This window comes from Octodon degus, unplaced genomic scaffold, assembly GCF_000260255.1.
Source record: "Octodon degus isolate 3935 unplaced genomic scaffold, OctDeg1.0 scaffold00276, whole genome shotgun sequence".
Classification (NCBI taxonomy): domain Eukaryota; kingdom Metazoa; phylum Chordata; class Mammalia; order Rodentia; family Octodontidae; genus Octodon; species Octodon degus.
This window is the reverse complement of record NW_004524852.1, coordinates 1,988,368-2,002,796: the sequence shown is the minus strand read 5'-3', so window position 1 is coordinate 2,002,796 and position 14,429 is coordinate 1,988,368. Positions and strand designations below refer to the sequence as shown.

Here is a 14,429-nt window from a genome sequence, read left to right as displayed (position 1 = left end):
CACCCCCATCACACACAGTTCTCCTCCACAGCCTGTGTTGAGCTCTGAGCTCTGCATGCAGCAGCCAGAGTAAGAGCTATGTGCCAGGAAAGAGGTGAGGCCAGTATGGAGAACAGCAGGTGAAGGCAGAGCAAAGAAAGGGAATACAGAATCAGAATGGAAACACGGGCAGGGGTGTACAATGGAGAGGGGGAGGGAGGACATGGCAACAGTATGAGTGTATGAGTAGAGGAAACAGAGACACAGAAAGAGATACCAGACATGAGGAGGTCTCAGAGGGAGCCTGGGCCCTCCCAAGCTTCCGCCTGACATGCTCCCCCTCAGGACGGTTTCTCTGCCTAGGAACAAACTTGGAGAACATTGAAGAGATCGGTAGAGAATAGAGAGAACACACTGAAGAAGGAGGTGTGCAGAGAAGTCCAGGGGACTTCAGCAACCAGAGCCTGAGAAAGCAAGCACTTTGTGGGGGGGTGGTGCAGACTGCAAAGCTGAGCTCCCAGGGAAAGAGGATGCCTAGGGAGAGGAGGAAGTGAGAGGAAGCCCTGCATAGAAAAGCTCAAATTGCTGAGGGAGCCGACCCTAGCAAAGGGAGGAATCTCGGGTCATATTCAGATGCAAGAGTCAGTAACCCAAGGAGCAGGGAGGCTTCAGGGAGGTGGCTGAGGAACCCAGAGATGTAGTGGTAGAGTCAGGCCAGGTCGAAAGCTCCCAAATTCAGTTTAAAGACAGAAGAGTCTCGTGTCAGGCCCCTCAATGGGCAAAGACATGGGCCCAAGAGAATCAAAGGTGAGGTCTGACTTTGAGACAGGGCACCAGGAAGAGGAAAAGGCGGGTCAGACACGGGGACAGAGACATCAGGAGCCAGGCAGAAAAGGGGCAACCCGTGCCAGCCACCTAGGCCCCCTCACCTGTGGCCGGAGTCTCCATCTTGTATCCGCACACTCCAGTACTTGCAGCAGAATGAGGGTGGGTTTGGGAGGCAGCTAGGGAGGGTGGAGAAGAGTGTGAGAGCCAAGGAGAAGAAGGGGGCTAGGAAAGGAAGAGGAGGGCAAACTGGCCGGGGGCAGAGCCCAGAACCAAGTTAACCCCTTCCCTCTTTTCTCGTAGGAGCCAGTGGGAAATGCCTGCCAACTACTCACCCCACCAGCACCTATACCAAGTTTGGCCTGCTCAGTACACTGGGTTCCCTGAGGACAGAGCCTGGCTTTTGTCACCTGGACATGACCCAGCCTGAACTGGTGTTCTCAACCCCTTATCATGTCCCCAAAGTGATGGGAACCAGTTAGTGACACATTGGGTCATGGACTAAACCCCAGCTTGTGCACTGGGACCTTGAATGACCTAAGGTTGGGGATGGGTGTTCTGCATCCCCCAGGGATAATGATTTGGCATATACTCCTACAGGAGATGAGAACCTAGGTTGACTTGGGGCCCTTTGTGATGGTGAAGAGGGCAGAGTTCCCAGGAGAGAGGTGCATTCTTGAGCCCCATGTGTGGCAGTGAAGTATTCTAGAAGTTAACAACCTCACAGGGCAGCCACATCTTTAGTGGACAGTGCCCTACCAAAAGGCTGACCCCTATCTGTCCTAACCACCTCCACACCCCAGAGCTATATTGAGAGGTGACAGTAGATAGGGTGGGGGTGGGGCTGAAAGAGTGTTCCTGGGTGTGAGGGTGTCGGGGAAAGCCAGAGCAGGGGAGTCTGGCTTTGTTTCCTGAACACAATGTCCATTTAGTCACAAGAGGCATGGCCTGTGGAAGACCTGATACCGGTGGCCTATAAGGGGGCAGCACTGGAGGATGGAGAGGGGTGGCTGGAGGGCCTGGGCCTGTGAGGACACCATGAAGAAGGTCATGTGAGTACGAGCCCCACAAGGGCTGGCATGGGTCATCAGGGTTCTACCTGGGGAGTGCAGTCCTTGGAGCCCCACCCCCAAGGAATGCAGAGCCTGGGGCCTAGCTGGTGTAAATCCCCAGGCCTGCTCCAGCCGAGCCACCCTCAGCAGCACCTGCATCCTCTGGCAGCCCAGCTAGGCAGAAGGGAGTGGCCCCCCCACCTCTCTTCTCTCTGGCCCTGAGATTAACACCTCTCCATACCCATACCATACCCACACTAGAGGGGTGAGCGTAGCAGTGGGAGGATAAAAACCTATGTATGCAGATGGGAGTGTGCAAATACATGCACCAGTGTGGGCAACAGCAAGTAGGAGCATCAGCAAGCTTAAATGAGTTGGGTAAGTGAAAAAATCTGCATGTATCTGGCCCATGCCCAGTAACGTAGGGTAGAGACAGGATTTGTGCAGAGTGAAGACAACACAACAATCCTTTTCTTGACAAAAGGAAACTGAGTCATGGAGCTGAGGAGTCAGGAGGGGTAAGAGCTGAAGAGTGGAGACTCCAGCCCGCAGGCCTCAGTGCTGTGAGACTTCTGAGGAGCACAGGAGCTAGGACAGCCAGTGTGGAATGGGGGAGGATAAGAACCAGGCAGGGGAGCCAGTGGTTGGGGGGCAGGTGACAAGCTTTGGCCTGCAAGAGAAGGTGACCCTCACCCAGTGTGCTTAACTCACCCTTCAGATTAAAAATAACCAAGGTAGCATGATGGCGGGGAGGGGAGGTGGTGGAGAAAGTTCTGTCTTCCCCATTATCTGCCCATCGGCCTTGGAGGGGAGGAATGTGCCCAAGGACTAAAAAAGGCCCTGCACCCAGAGGGGCCAGGGTGACAGACCTTTCATGGGCAAACCTGGGGGCTGTCATGTCCTCCCTTCACCTCCAGAGCCAAGGGATCAGGGAGGAGGAGTCAGGCGGGGCAAGAGGTGGGAGGGAGGGTCCCTCCGGAAGGAGTCCAAATTTAGGCATCGGGGTGGGAGAATGAGATATAAAGGAACCGAGCTTGGAGGACAGGCTGAGATTCCCCCAGCCAAGGTAAGAGAGAGATTGGGATGGAGGTTCTGCAGCCAGTCCAGGCAGCCCTCACCTTGGGGGACCCTGCCTTCCCTGGCAGTGGGGTGCATGTCAGTCAGAGGCTCCTAGTGCTGTCTTCCTACCCCAGGAAGTTGCCTCTGGGAGCATCAGATACTTTTTCTGGAATGGTCTCCTCCTCTGCCCACACTGTTCTGTACCTTCTTATACAATGCCCTCTCCTTCCTCCCTCCTTGGAAAGCCTCCTTCCTTTTGTCTTGTTTTTTATCTTGCCTCTCGGTCTTTGTCAGTACTCACCCCAGGTACTTTCTCAGCCTCTCTCTCTCCCCTGTCCTTCCTTCTCAGCTGTGTGTTCTAATTTCCCTGCCTGTTTCTCCGTTTCCACGTCCCAGCCTCCCCACTTTTTCTGGCTCTGCATCTTTTCTCACGTGTGTATGGCACTGGGATGGAACCCAGGGCCTGGGCATGGTAAGCACCTGCTCTTCCACTGAGCTACACCCTCTGCATCCTTCCTGCTCCTCCTTGTGGTTCTACATCCCTATCTCCCTCCCTGTGCCCAACTGATCAGTGGAGTCTGGCTGTCTGTTGGTGTTGAGCCTCTTCCTCCCAGCTGACCTCCTCTGTTGCTCTTTCTCCTGCTCTTTTTTCTGCCTGGCTGCACCTCTGGGGCACCTTACTCTACCTGTGGTCCTGATTCCTCAGGATTCTCTGTGAAGAAATAACCAGGTGAGAGCCATTGCAGTGTTCTCTGCAGACCCGAGGACAAATCAGATTGCTGGACCAGGGGCCCCATCTCTCATCTAAGTAGCTCAGCACTCTTCTTTGGCAAACTTCAGCCAATCCCTCCCATGCAAAATTCCTGAGTCCCTCCTAAGATCACTCAGAGCAGAAGAAGCAGAAGTTCCAAGGGAGAGGGTGGGTCAAGTTGATGCCTTAACGGGATGAGGTAGGAGAGTGAGAGACCTGGTGGGGTAAAGGGCAAGGCCCCCTACAGAAACCTACGATCACCTCAGAAGTAACAGCTCCCCTGTCTTGGCCTTAGAAGAGCTACACAATGACAGACTCCCAGATGGCTGAATTTGGGGAGGCTGCCCCGTACCTCCGGAAGTCAGAGAAGGAGCGTCTAGAGGCCCAGACTCGGCCTTTTGACATCCGCACTGAATGCTTCGTCCCTGATGACAAAGAGGAATTTGTCAAGGCCAAGATTGTGTCACGGGAGGGAGGCAAGGTCACCGCCGAGACAGAGAATGGCAAGGTGCATAGGGCACAGTGGCAGGGCAGGGTGGGGGAAGATTAGGGGAAGGGACTGGCCTGGAGCCACCTGGAGGGATCCCAGAAGGCCAGATCTGAGCCTTCGTTCACAGAGAGCTCGGGGCAGGTACATGGGGCATCACCCATGTACGCAGAATGTACGCAGCTTGCCAGAGGGGATGTGGGCAGGTTCTGGGGCAGCTGTTTTCCTCCTCAGCGAGGCCTTGTAGACAGAGACACAGACAGAGCATTAAATGAAGCTTCCTTTCAGTATGGAATCCACTTCTCTGTGCCTCAGTTTCCCGCATGAGTCCATTTTCTTAAATTCACTTCACTTAAATAGGAACAAATTCTTAGATCAGTTTTGAGCTCAGAGCTCAGTTCTGAGACCAGAGAACCCTGCTCCCTGGGTTGCTCATACCAATCATGAGAATTGCTCCAAGTGACAGCAGGGCTCAAAGAGGTTGCCTCTCCGACTTGCTGGAGAATGCTGTACCTCATTGAGGTTGGAATAATGGGCCAAAACCACAGGGACTTTGACTCTGACCTCAGGTCTGGCACTAGCAGGTCCCTGTGCTGGTAAATCATGTAATCAGTTTGAGCCACAGCCAGGCTTCTCCCCTACAAGATTGCTAGAATTCCTACCGGCAGGATTCAATGCAATCAGGCCACGGCAAGTTGGTGCTGATCAAACCATACCGACAGTGACCTATGGACAGCGCAGGCCAAAGCACTAATGGCCTTGAGCATGGCCACCGGAGATGGTTTCAGCGTCAGGGTGAGGTGTACACAGAGTTAACAGTTTCTAGCCCCCGGGTTCACCTCCACATACTTGAAATATGAGGACTGGAAAGTGACCATCATTGGTGACAGAGCCTGGAGAACTGGCAAGATAGAGGGGCCTACCCTGGTCTCTACACAGGAGAGACTGTGCAGGAAAGTTAGCTGGGGACTGTGTCCTGGGCAAACTCTGGCTGGAGGGCTGGAGCATCGGCTAGCAAAGAGCTGGGGAGCAAGGCAGAGCCCAGGATGAGTCAGTTCTTGGGAGAGGGAAGAGGGCAAGGCTGGCAAGGAGGGCTGACAAGGTTACTGATGAGAATGTGGTCATCCCATCCTACCACTCCGTGCTCCTTCTGTAGACGGTGACAGTGAAGGAGGACCAGGTGATGCAACAGAACCCTCCCAAGTTTGACAAGATCGAGGACATGGCCATGCTGACCTTTCTGCACGAGCCTGCAGTGCTGTACAACCTCAAGGAGCGCTACGCGGCCTGGATGATCTATGTGAGTGGTGGCTGCATCCTGCAGGGATGCCCTCCCCTCCTAGATGGAGGCTTAAGCAGTCCAGGGAGACTCTCCTCAAGAGAAGGGTAGGGCTTATCCCAAGGGATCCCCCCTCCACTTCCCTATCCACTGCTCGTCAGCTGAAGAAAGACAGGCACTAGCTAGAGTGACCTAGGATGCCCTGGCTGCCACCACTGCCCACCAGGGCTCTCCTCACCAATCTCATGCCTTCTCTTGATCCAGACCTACTCAGGCCTCTTCTGTGTCACCGTCAACCCTTACAAGTGGCTGCCAGTGTACAACGCTGATGTGGTGACAGCCTACAGGGGCAAGAAGAGGAGTGAAGCCCCACCCCACATCTTCTCCATCTCTGACAACGCCTATCAGTACATGCTGACGGGTGAGCCTGGCACCTCAGTTCATGCCCCAACCCCACACCTGCCTATGCCCTCAGCCCTGACCCCATTGCCTCTGCTCTCTTCCAGATCGGGAGAACCAGTCCATCCTCATTACGTAAGCAAGCACCATCTACCCACAGGGGTCTGGGGTGCAGGAGGAGAGGTTTCAGGCTGTAATTGCAGAGAGTATGGATGCAGGGCTCTTTTAGGAGGGAAGATCCTGTACAGAACTGGGGGAATAGGCTGGGAAGGAAAGAATGTGGGGCATTAGGCTTTGATGGGTTGTCATTGATCTTTGTTGACCTCAGCGGAGAATCCGGAGCAGGGAAGACTGTGAACACAAAGCGTGTCATCCAGTACTTTGCCAGCATTGCAGCTATCGGTGACCGTGGCAAGAAGGACAATCCCAATGCAAACAAGGTGCTGTGGGGCCCACAGGCACAGCAGCAAGGGGGTTGGGGTCAGTGTCAGCACAATGTGAAACACCCTTCTGGCTGGGGACACACACTGTGAGGTCAGAGGCCCTTTGGAGCCACACACCTACCAGCTATTCATCTAGCCCCAGCCTAGTCAGCAGGGCCTGCTCGCCAGAGTCTGCCAGGAGGTGGGCAGAGAATGACCCATGCTCTTGTTCCCTTCACAGGGCACCCTGGAGGACCAGATCATCCAGGCTAACCCCGCCCTGGAGGCCTTTGGCAACGCCAAAACCGTCCGGAATGACAACTCCTCCCGCTTTGTGAGTGACCCTTGGCCATGCCAGTGGCCTGGACAAGAAAAGGGGGTGCTGTTGAGATGACAGCCAGCATGCCGAGCTGCTTGTGTCATGTTTGGAGTACCAATGAGCACACACATATGTGCTCACACAGACTCACTCGCTCAAAACCCTCCCCATACTGCCTGGCTCTTGAGTTCTGTGAACCGGACAAAAGAGGCCCACAGTCACCACAGCTGTCCATAGCCCACTAATAGCCAATTTGGTTATATTTTAGATTTATCTTCTGAATGCTTTCAAAGCTCTTCTGCAGTGGGTTGATAAAAGGCTGTAGGCTCTGGGGCCAAAGCTCTGTGTTCAGCAAGTTCCCACCTTCTTGAGCCCCAGGGCCCTCGCCTGTAGTGCAGGGCAGCAATATCTGGGAAGCAGGATCACATGAGATAAAAGGAGAGGCACAAACAAGAGGCAACTACATGTGCCAATCCCTATGCTCCTATTTCCATGGGGACCCCCAGTGGGATTTGGGGAGAAGCATCCTTCGGCCTGTTTCACTGATACTGAGCTTAGACACCAAGTGGATCATTTATGTTCAGGAACCAGGGCTTTCTGGGTTAAATTGAAGTCCAAGGCGTAATTCTGTCTCTTTCATCAGTTCTTTACTCTGTACCATCTACACACAGGGAAAATTCATTAGGATCCACTTTGGAGCCACCGGAAAGCTGGCTTCTGCAGACATAGAGACCTGTGAGTGTCAGGGAGACTGTCCACCCCCTGGGTCCCTGCTGCGGCCAATCTGGTGGCCTTCCCTCATCTCTGGAGTACACATGCTTCCCTTTTGCTAGCTCTCCTCTCTTTCTCACCTGTCTTCCTCCCCTCTCCCCATCTCAGATCTGCTGGAGAAGTCTCGGGTGATCTTCCAGCTAAAGGCTGAGAGGAACTACCACATCTTCTATCAGATCCTGTCCAACAAGAAGCCAGAGCTGCTGGGTGAGCCCAGCCTGAGCCCATTGCCTGCTGCCCACCCCAAAGCCTGCCGTGTGTGGTGTCAGTCCCTCAGGACTGGCCTACATCTCGTTTTTCCTCCCCAGAACACAATCACACACCTTGTTCCTCACCTCACATCTCTCCACTTTTCCCTGGGTATATTTCTCCTATTCCTGTTGATCATCTCTTCCTCACTTGCCATCTCTTCTCCCACATGTCATTCCCCCAGTACCCACCCTCTTCCTTTTTGTCTGGACATTGGCTCTTCCCTTCTCAAGTCCTCCCTCTGAGCTTTCGTTGCCTTTTGATTCTTTCCTTGGTCCTTGTGGATTCTCCTCTTCTCTGCCAACCCCCTGTCCTCTCCTCCTCTGTTCCTGCTCCATTCTGCTCTTCTCCATATTCCCTGCCTTCTCCTCACCACCGTGTTCCTGCCCCGCTCTCCCTTGCCTGACACAGACATGCTGCTGCTCACCAACAATCCCTACGACTACGCCTTTGTGTCTCAGGGAGAGGTGTCTGTAGCCTCCATCGATGACTCCGAAGAGCTCATGGCCACTGATGTGAGTGAGGAGGCTGGGGTGGCCATGTCAGGGCTCTTGAAAGCTCCCAGGCCATCATCTAACTGCCCTTTATGCTCCTTGCTCCATCCCAGAGTGCCTTTGATGTGCTTGGCTTCACTCAAGAGGAGAAAGCTGGTGTCTACAAGCTGACTGGCGCCATCATGCACTATGGGAACATGAAGTTCAAGCAGAAGCAGCGGGAGGAACAGGCAGAACCAGATGGCACCGAAGGTACACAGTGCAGGCGGGCAGGGCAGAGAAGGCCTGAGGGGCTGGCTGGGGGGCATGACCTGCTGGCCCATGTTACCGGAGACAGGCCCAGGAACTGGGTGCCTGTCTTGGGTACCATGCTGTACCCAAAGGTTCTTTCAATAATTCTTAGAGAATAGGTGCCAACAGGATTGTTTGAAGCACCACCACCACAGCAACAAAACCAGAAGGAAATCGGGAATATGAGAAGCAGACAGTCAGAGAGCAGGCCTTTTCCAGGGGCAGTTAGAACCCTGCTGGGCCTATGGCCACCCATCATCTTCAAATGGGAGTAGTTAGAAGAGAAGGATGAGGGGTGAGGAGGGACAGGGACAGGGGAGAGAGGAGTAGCCAGGGAGTTTTCCCACAACCACAGCTACACTATCCAGAACTAAGTTAGGGTAGGGAACGAGGGTCATTGAAAACACTGTGCCTTTCTTCTCAACCAGATGCTGACAAGTCTGCCTATCTCATGGGGCTGAACTCTGCCGACCTGCTCAAGGGGTTGTGCCACCCTCGTGTGAAGGTGGGCAATGAATACGTCACCAAGGGGCAGAGTGTGCAGCAGGTGTACTACTCCATTGGAGCGCTGGCCAAGTCAGTGTATGAGAAAATGTTCAACTGGATGGTGACACGCATCAATGCCACCCTGGAGACCAAGCAGCCACGCCAGTACTTCATAGGGGTCCTTGACATCGCTGGCTTTGAGATCTTCGATGTGAGTCTGGAGCCCTGGGAGTAGGGATGGCCGCTCATTCTCTCACATGATCACAGTCACTGTGCAAGGCCCGCTGGGCTGGGAAGCCAGTGGAACTCAGGCCATGCCATGGCAGTCATCGTCCCTGTCCTCAGGGGAACACACACCACCATCCCCATCCCCCTAACCTGGCCTGGAAGGGACCAGCCACCCCTGCTGGATCCAGGCAGGACACATGCTGGGCTGACCACCACGGCCCCTCAGCCTCTCTCCTGACCCACTGCTGCCCTCACCCCTCTGCAGTTCAACAGCTTTGAGCAGCTCTGCATCAACTTCACCAACGAGAAGCTGCAACAGTTCTTCAACCACCACATGTTCGTGCTGGAGCAGGAGGAGTACAAGAAGGAGGGCATCGAGTGGGAGTTCATTGACTTTGGCATGGACCTGCAGGCCTGCATTGACCTCATCGAGAAGGTGTCCCCTGACCCCTGCTGTGCCTCCTCCTCTGCCACCCCAGCCCAAGTGGCAGCCCCATCCCTTCTGGGTGGTGCGATCTGACTAGCAGAAGTGAGGCTGAAGAATCCCGAGCCCCAGTTTCCAGGGCCCTTTGATGGTCTAGAACCCAGGGGCTTGAGAGTGGGCCTGTGGAGGACAGGCCCCTGCAGGGTGGTCTCCCCTAGCATCAGGCTTGCTGGTCCTCGCTTACACAGCCAAGGACCAGGATGTGTCACATGGTGTGCTTTCAGCTCCCTCTCAGGGGTCTGGTGATGGAGTGGTGCCAGCCGGTAGATAACTGTTCTCTTCACTGAGCTGAATCCATTAATGCCCGGAGAGCATCTCCACAGGCACACAAGGGCTGCAGAGCAGACCCCATCTCCAACTGTGTGGAGCACACTTGGTGACATGCTCTCCTTGCCCTCAGCCCATGGGCATCATGTCCATCCTGGAGGAGGAGTGCATGTTCCCCAAGGCCACTGACATGACCTTCAAGGCCAAGCTGTATGACAACCACCTGGGCAAGTCCAACAACTTCCAGAAACCACGCAACATCAAGGGGAAACAGGAGGCTCACTTCTCCCTGATCCACTATGCTGGTACCGTAGACTACAACATCTTGGGCTGGCTGGAAAAAAACAAGGACCCACTCAATGAGACAGTGGTGGGCCTGTACCAGAAGTCCTCCCTCAAGCTCATGGCCACACTCTTCTCCTCCTATGCTTCTGCCGATGCTGGTAAGGGGGCAGCCTCTCAGCTGGGTATGGGGGCTTCTGGAGGTGCAAGGGCCAGAGGCAGGCAGGGGCACCCAGGAGTCAGGAGAGCCCACTGCTGGCCCCCTGTACCTCCCCGCTGCAGTACTTCCCATTTGCTGCCTCACATTATGGATATTGTTATGCATATCTGTTTCTTCACAACTGAACCACTGGGGGTCAGGTAATGTAGCACATGAGTCACTGTCACACTGTCATAGAGTCATACACACAGGATTCTCTGAGAGTCATATACTCAGAAAATCACTGAACAAATGTAAGAAAAAAATGGATTTCCAGTTCAGAGAAAGAAGAGCAGTATGTGGACAGAATGAGGGGGTACAAGGAGAAACGTAGAAAGAAGGAAGACAAAAGAGAAGGGTAGAGTTAGAAGGAAGAACACAACATCATTGATACTATGTCAAAACCTTCTGCTAAGCTGCCCTAGTCCTATCCAGGCTGCTTTCCAGCCTTCAGGGGCAGTTACTTCCATCCTATGGAAAACTGAGAGTTGGAGAACAGCTGGTAGAAATTGTACCACCTCTGAGTACCCAAGACTTGCCCCTTCCCGGGACTCCTCTGTCTTCAAGCGCATGCTCACCATTCCTTCTCCTGTTACTAGGAGATAGTGGTAAAGGCAAAGGAGGCAAGAAAAAAGGCTCATCCTTCCAGACAGTGTCTGCACTCCACCGGGTAAGAAGGGCCCAAGACTCCGTATCTGTAGTGGGTAAACCTAGTGCACCCTATCCTGATGTTCTGAATATAAGGATGACAGAAGCTAGAGCTGTGTGGTTATTTCGGTGCAAAATTTCCACACCGATGGGGTGTGGTATCACATGCCTATAATCCCAGCACTTGGAAGGCTGAGGCAGGAGGATCACTGCAAGTTTGAGGCCAGCTTGGGCTACATAGTAAGTTCAGTGCTAACTTGAACTACATAATGAGACCCTGTCTCAAAAAACAAAGAGAGAGACAGAGACAGAGACAGAGACAGAGACAGACAGACAGACAGACAGACAGACAGACAGACAGACAGACAGAGAAACAGAGACAGACACACACAGAGAGAATAAATTCCACACAAGTATGAAATATATAAATTATAATGTGTCAATCCTCTATCCCTTTGATAGTTCTGGTGACAGGGTCTCTGGGTCCCAGAGCTAAGGGATGCAAGAGAAGATCCTTGTGACTTCTGACTCCTTATCTTCATCCATCCCCAGGAAAATCTGAATAAGCTGATGACTAACCTGAGGACCACCCATCCTCACTTTGTGCGCTGCATCATCCCCAATGAGCGAAAGGCTCCAGGTGAATCTCAGAAAGGCTGTAGTCTGGGAGGGGACGCTTGGCACCCACTTATCCTGAGATTGACCCCTTCCCTTCCCCTCTTGTCACAGGGGTGATGGACAATCCCTTGGTCATGCACCAGCTGCGCTGCAACGGTGTGCTGGAGGGCATCCGCATCTGCAGGAAGGGCTTCCCCAACCGCATCCTCTACGGGGACTTCCGGCAGAGGTGGGCACAGGGGGCTGTGGAGCTCAGGGAGGATGGGCAGCACGGGGAGCTTGGGCTGCCATGTGGCGGTGGGAGTCTGCAGGGGGCGCTGGAATTGGGTGGGCAGAGCAGATCCTGGCAGAACTGGGCTGACTGTGGCACTTCCTTCCCCAGGTATCGGATCCTGAACCCCGCAGCCATTCCTGAGGGGCAGTTCATTGACAGCAGGAAAGGGGCTGAGAAGCTGCTAGGCTCCCTGGACATTGACCACAATCAGTACAAGTTTGGCCATACCAAGGTGAATCTTGAGCCCTACTGGGAGGTTCAGGGCAGGTGTTCCTGTTGCATGAAGCAGATGAAAGATGAGGTGGCAGCCCCGCTTCCTGGCTTCTTTCCCAGTGCATGGACTGCAAACCAGGCTGCATTCCTCTCTTGTGTAGTATGCGTGGGATTAGGTTCTCTGAGGCTCACCCAGACCCCTCCTTCCCTCTGCCCCCACCCTGGACACCCCTCTCTTAGACTGAGCACTCTGATCCCACCTCTTGCCCACAGGTGTTCTTCAAGGCGGGGCTGCTGGGGTTGCTGGAGGAGATGAGAGATGAGCGGCTGAGCCGCATCATCACACGCATCCAAGCGCAGTCCCGGGGCCAGCTCATGCGCATCGAGTTCAAGAAGATGGTGGAGCGCAGGTGAGGTGGGGAGCAAAAAAGGTGTCTGAAATGTTGGAGAATTGCTGAATAGTATAGGTTGGAAAACAGAGATTCAGATCCAAGTTCTAAAGTAGCTGGCCTGGGCACATTACTATACCACTCTGCACCTAATTTTGAATCTTTTTTTTATACTCCATTTTAAAACAGTAGATTGACAAAAGTTAAGAAGTCTGACCTACGATTAACTGGTGTGTACTTTTTTTATATGATTTTCTTTTCTTTTTTTATTTTTTTGGTGGTACCGGGGATTGAACTCAGGACCTTGTGCTTGCCAGGCAAGTGCTTATTCTACTGAGCTGTCTCCCCAGCCCCTGATTTCCTTTTATTTTGAAGAGTAAAAACAAGAGCAAGAAAAACAGAAGCAAAGACAGAAACAGGGTAACATATAGCAATATATACATTACAGATTTTCAAAACAAGAATATCTGATCAATAGTGATTGATAGATTATCTATTTTTATCATTAAATCTGTTGCTCAGATTAACAGATAAAGTTACAAAAGATGGGACATATGATTGAATTTTTTTTTTTTTTTCAGAACCAGGGATTGAACTCAGACCCTTGCGCTTGCCAGGGAAGCGCTTATTCCACTGAGCCATCTCCCCAGCTCCATATATGATTGAATATTACCACATGCTTTCAAGAAATCTTAAATTTTTGTTCTTCTCTCTCATTTTCTTTTATTACCTTTTTTAAAAAATCTACTTTAAAGAGAGTATAGTAATAATTGATATGACATTAGAAATGGTATATATTTAGAAGACCAAGATGACAGGTATTTCAAGCGTAGTTTTAGTATTACACATTGCTGTCCTCAATATAGTTGCTTAGTTCACAGATATCAACATAGAATTAGTCAGGGTGAGAATTCTACCCATCAACTGCTATTTTCAAAAACCTGATGGAAATTCTTAGGACTATTGCTTTATCCATCTTGTATATATACATGTATGGTTTTGCCCCCATCTTATTTCCTAACTTTTCTCCTTTCTCTCTCTTTGTTGTTAAATCCTTAAGTTCTATTTCTTTTCATTTTACTGTGTCTGTTATACCTTTCAGTTTTTATTTCTTCTTTTGAGTTCTTACACTATTTTTATACAATGGAGTATTACTCAGCTGTAAAGAAAAACAAACCGGAAGCCTCCATAGGTAAGTGGATGCAACTTGAGGCTATACTCATAAGTGAAATAAACCAGATCCACATGGGTAAATATCATATTGTCCCCCTAGTGTAAGAACTCAAAAGAAGAAATAAAAACTGAAAGGTATAACAGACACAATTAAATGGAAATAAACAGAACTTAGGGTTTGTTTTTTTAAAAAAACAACTATCATTTTCTTTTAAAGCTGAACAATAATACTTTTCAGTACCACTCCTGAATGCAATTCCACCTGCAAAGAAATTCCTATACATGTATACCAAGAAAAAAGAAGAGAGAGAAAGAAAGTCTTCATAACAGCATTGGTCATAATAGTATGGATCTGAAAACAACCTGAATTTCCATCCAAAGAGGAGTGATTTTATTATCATTTAGTAAAATACCATAGACTGCTAGGAAGATGCAGTGGCCGGGGTTTGATCCCCAGCATGCTGTGCTGACCCTGCCCCTGGGGCACGCTGAGACTGAGATTGAGATTAGGCGGGGTGGTGCATGCCTATAATCCCAACTCTTGGGAAGCTGAACACAGATGGATCACTATGAGTCTGATCTATGTAGTGAGACCCTGTAGACCCTATAGATCCTGTCCTAAAATACAAAAAAAGAAAAAGAAAAAGAAAAAGAAAGAAAAGAAAGAAAAAAGAAAAGAAAAAGAAAGACCACAGAGCAATGAGAAGTAGTGAATTACACTGCATGGTTTGCACCTTAAGAGCATATTGTTGAATGAACAAAAACAAGTCTTAATCCTAGAAATCTGGGAG

General features: G+C 51.5%; 1 protein-coding gene across 1 annotated transcript in view; it reads left to right on the top strand.

The window, feature by feature from the left end:
- Positions 1-2,866: 2,866 nt before the first annotated feature.
- Myh6 (myosin heavy chain 6) overlaps positions 2,867-14,429 on the top strand; it is a 26,161-nt gene continuing 14,598 nt past the window's right edge. The window contains exons 1-20 of the mRNA XM_004646684.2: positions 2,867-2,922; positions 3,622-3,645; positions 3,962-4,174; positions 5,310-5,453; positions 5,697-5,853; positions 5,939-5,966; positions 6,160-6,271; positions 6,495-6,587; positions 7,244-7,307; positions 7,452-7,550; positions 8,004-8,107; positions 8,200-8,338; positions 8,806-9,074; positions 9,357-9,527; positions 9,976-10,285; positions 10,923-10,993; positions 11,524-11,611; positions 11,701-11,818; positions 11,972-12,095; positions 12,350-12,486. Of these exons, the coding sequence (XP_004646741.1) occupies positions 3,974-4,174; positions 5,310-5,453; positions 5,697-5,853; positions 5,939-5,966; positions 6,160-6,271; positions 6,495-6,587; positions 7,244-7,307; positions 7,452-7,550; positions 8,004-8,107; positions 8,200-8,338; positions 8,806-9,074; positions 9,357-9,527; positions 9,976-10,285; positions 10,923-10,993; positions 11,524-11,611; positions 11,701-11,818; positions 11,972-12,095; positions 12,350-12,486 (2,429 nt within the window). The 5' untranslated portion in view covers positions 2,867-2,922; positions 3,622-3,645; positions 3,962-3,973. The remainder of the gene's footprint in view (positions 2,923-3,621; positions 3,646-3,961; positions 4,175-5,309; positions 5,454-5,696; positions 5,854-5,938; positions 5,967-6,159; positions 6,272-6,494; positions 6,588-7,243; positions 7,308-7,451; positions 7,551-8,003; positions 8,108-8,199; positions 8,339-8,805; positions 9,075-9,356; positions 9,528-9,975; positions 10,286-10,922; positions 10,994-11,523; positions 11,612-11,700; positions 11,819-11,971; positions 12,096-12,349; positions 12,487-14,429) is intronic.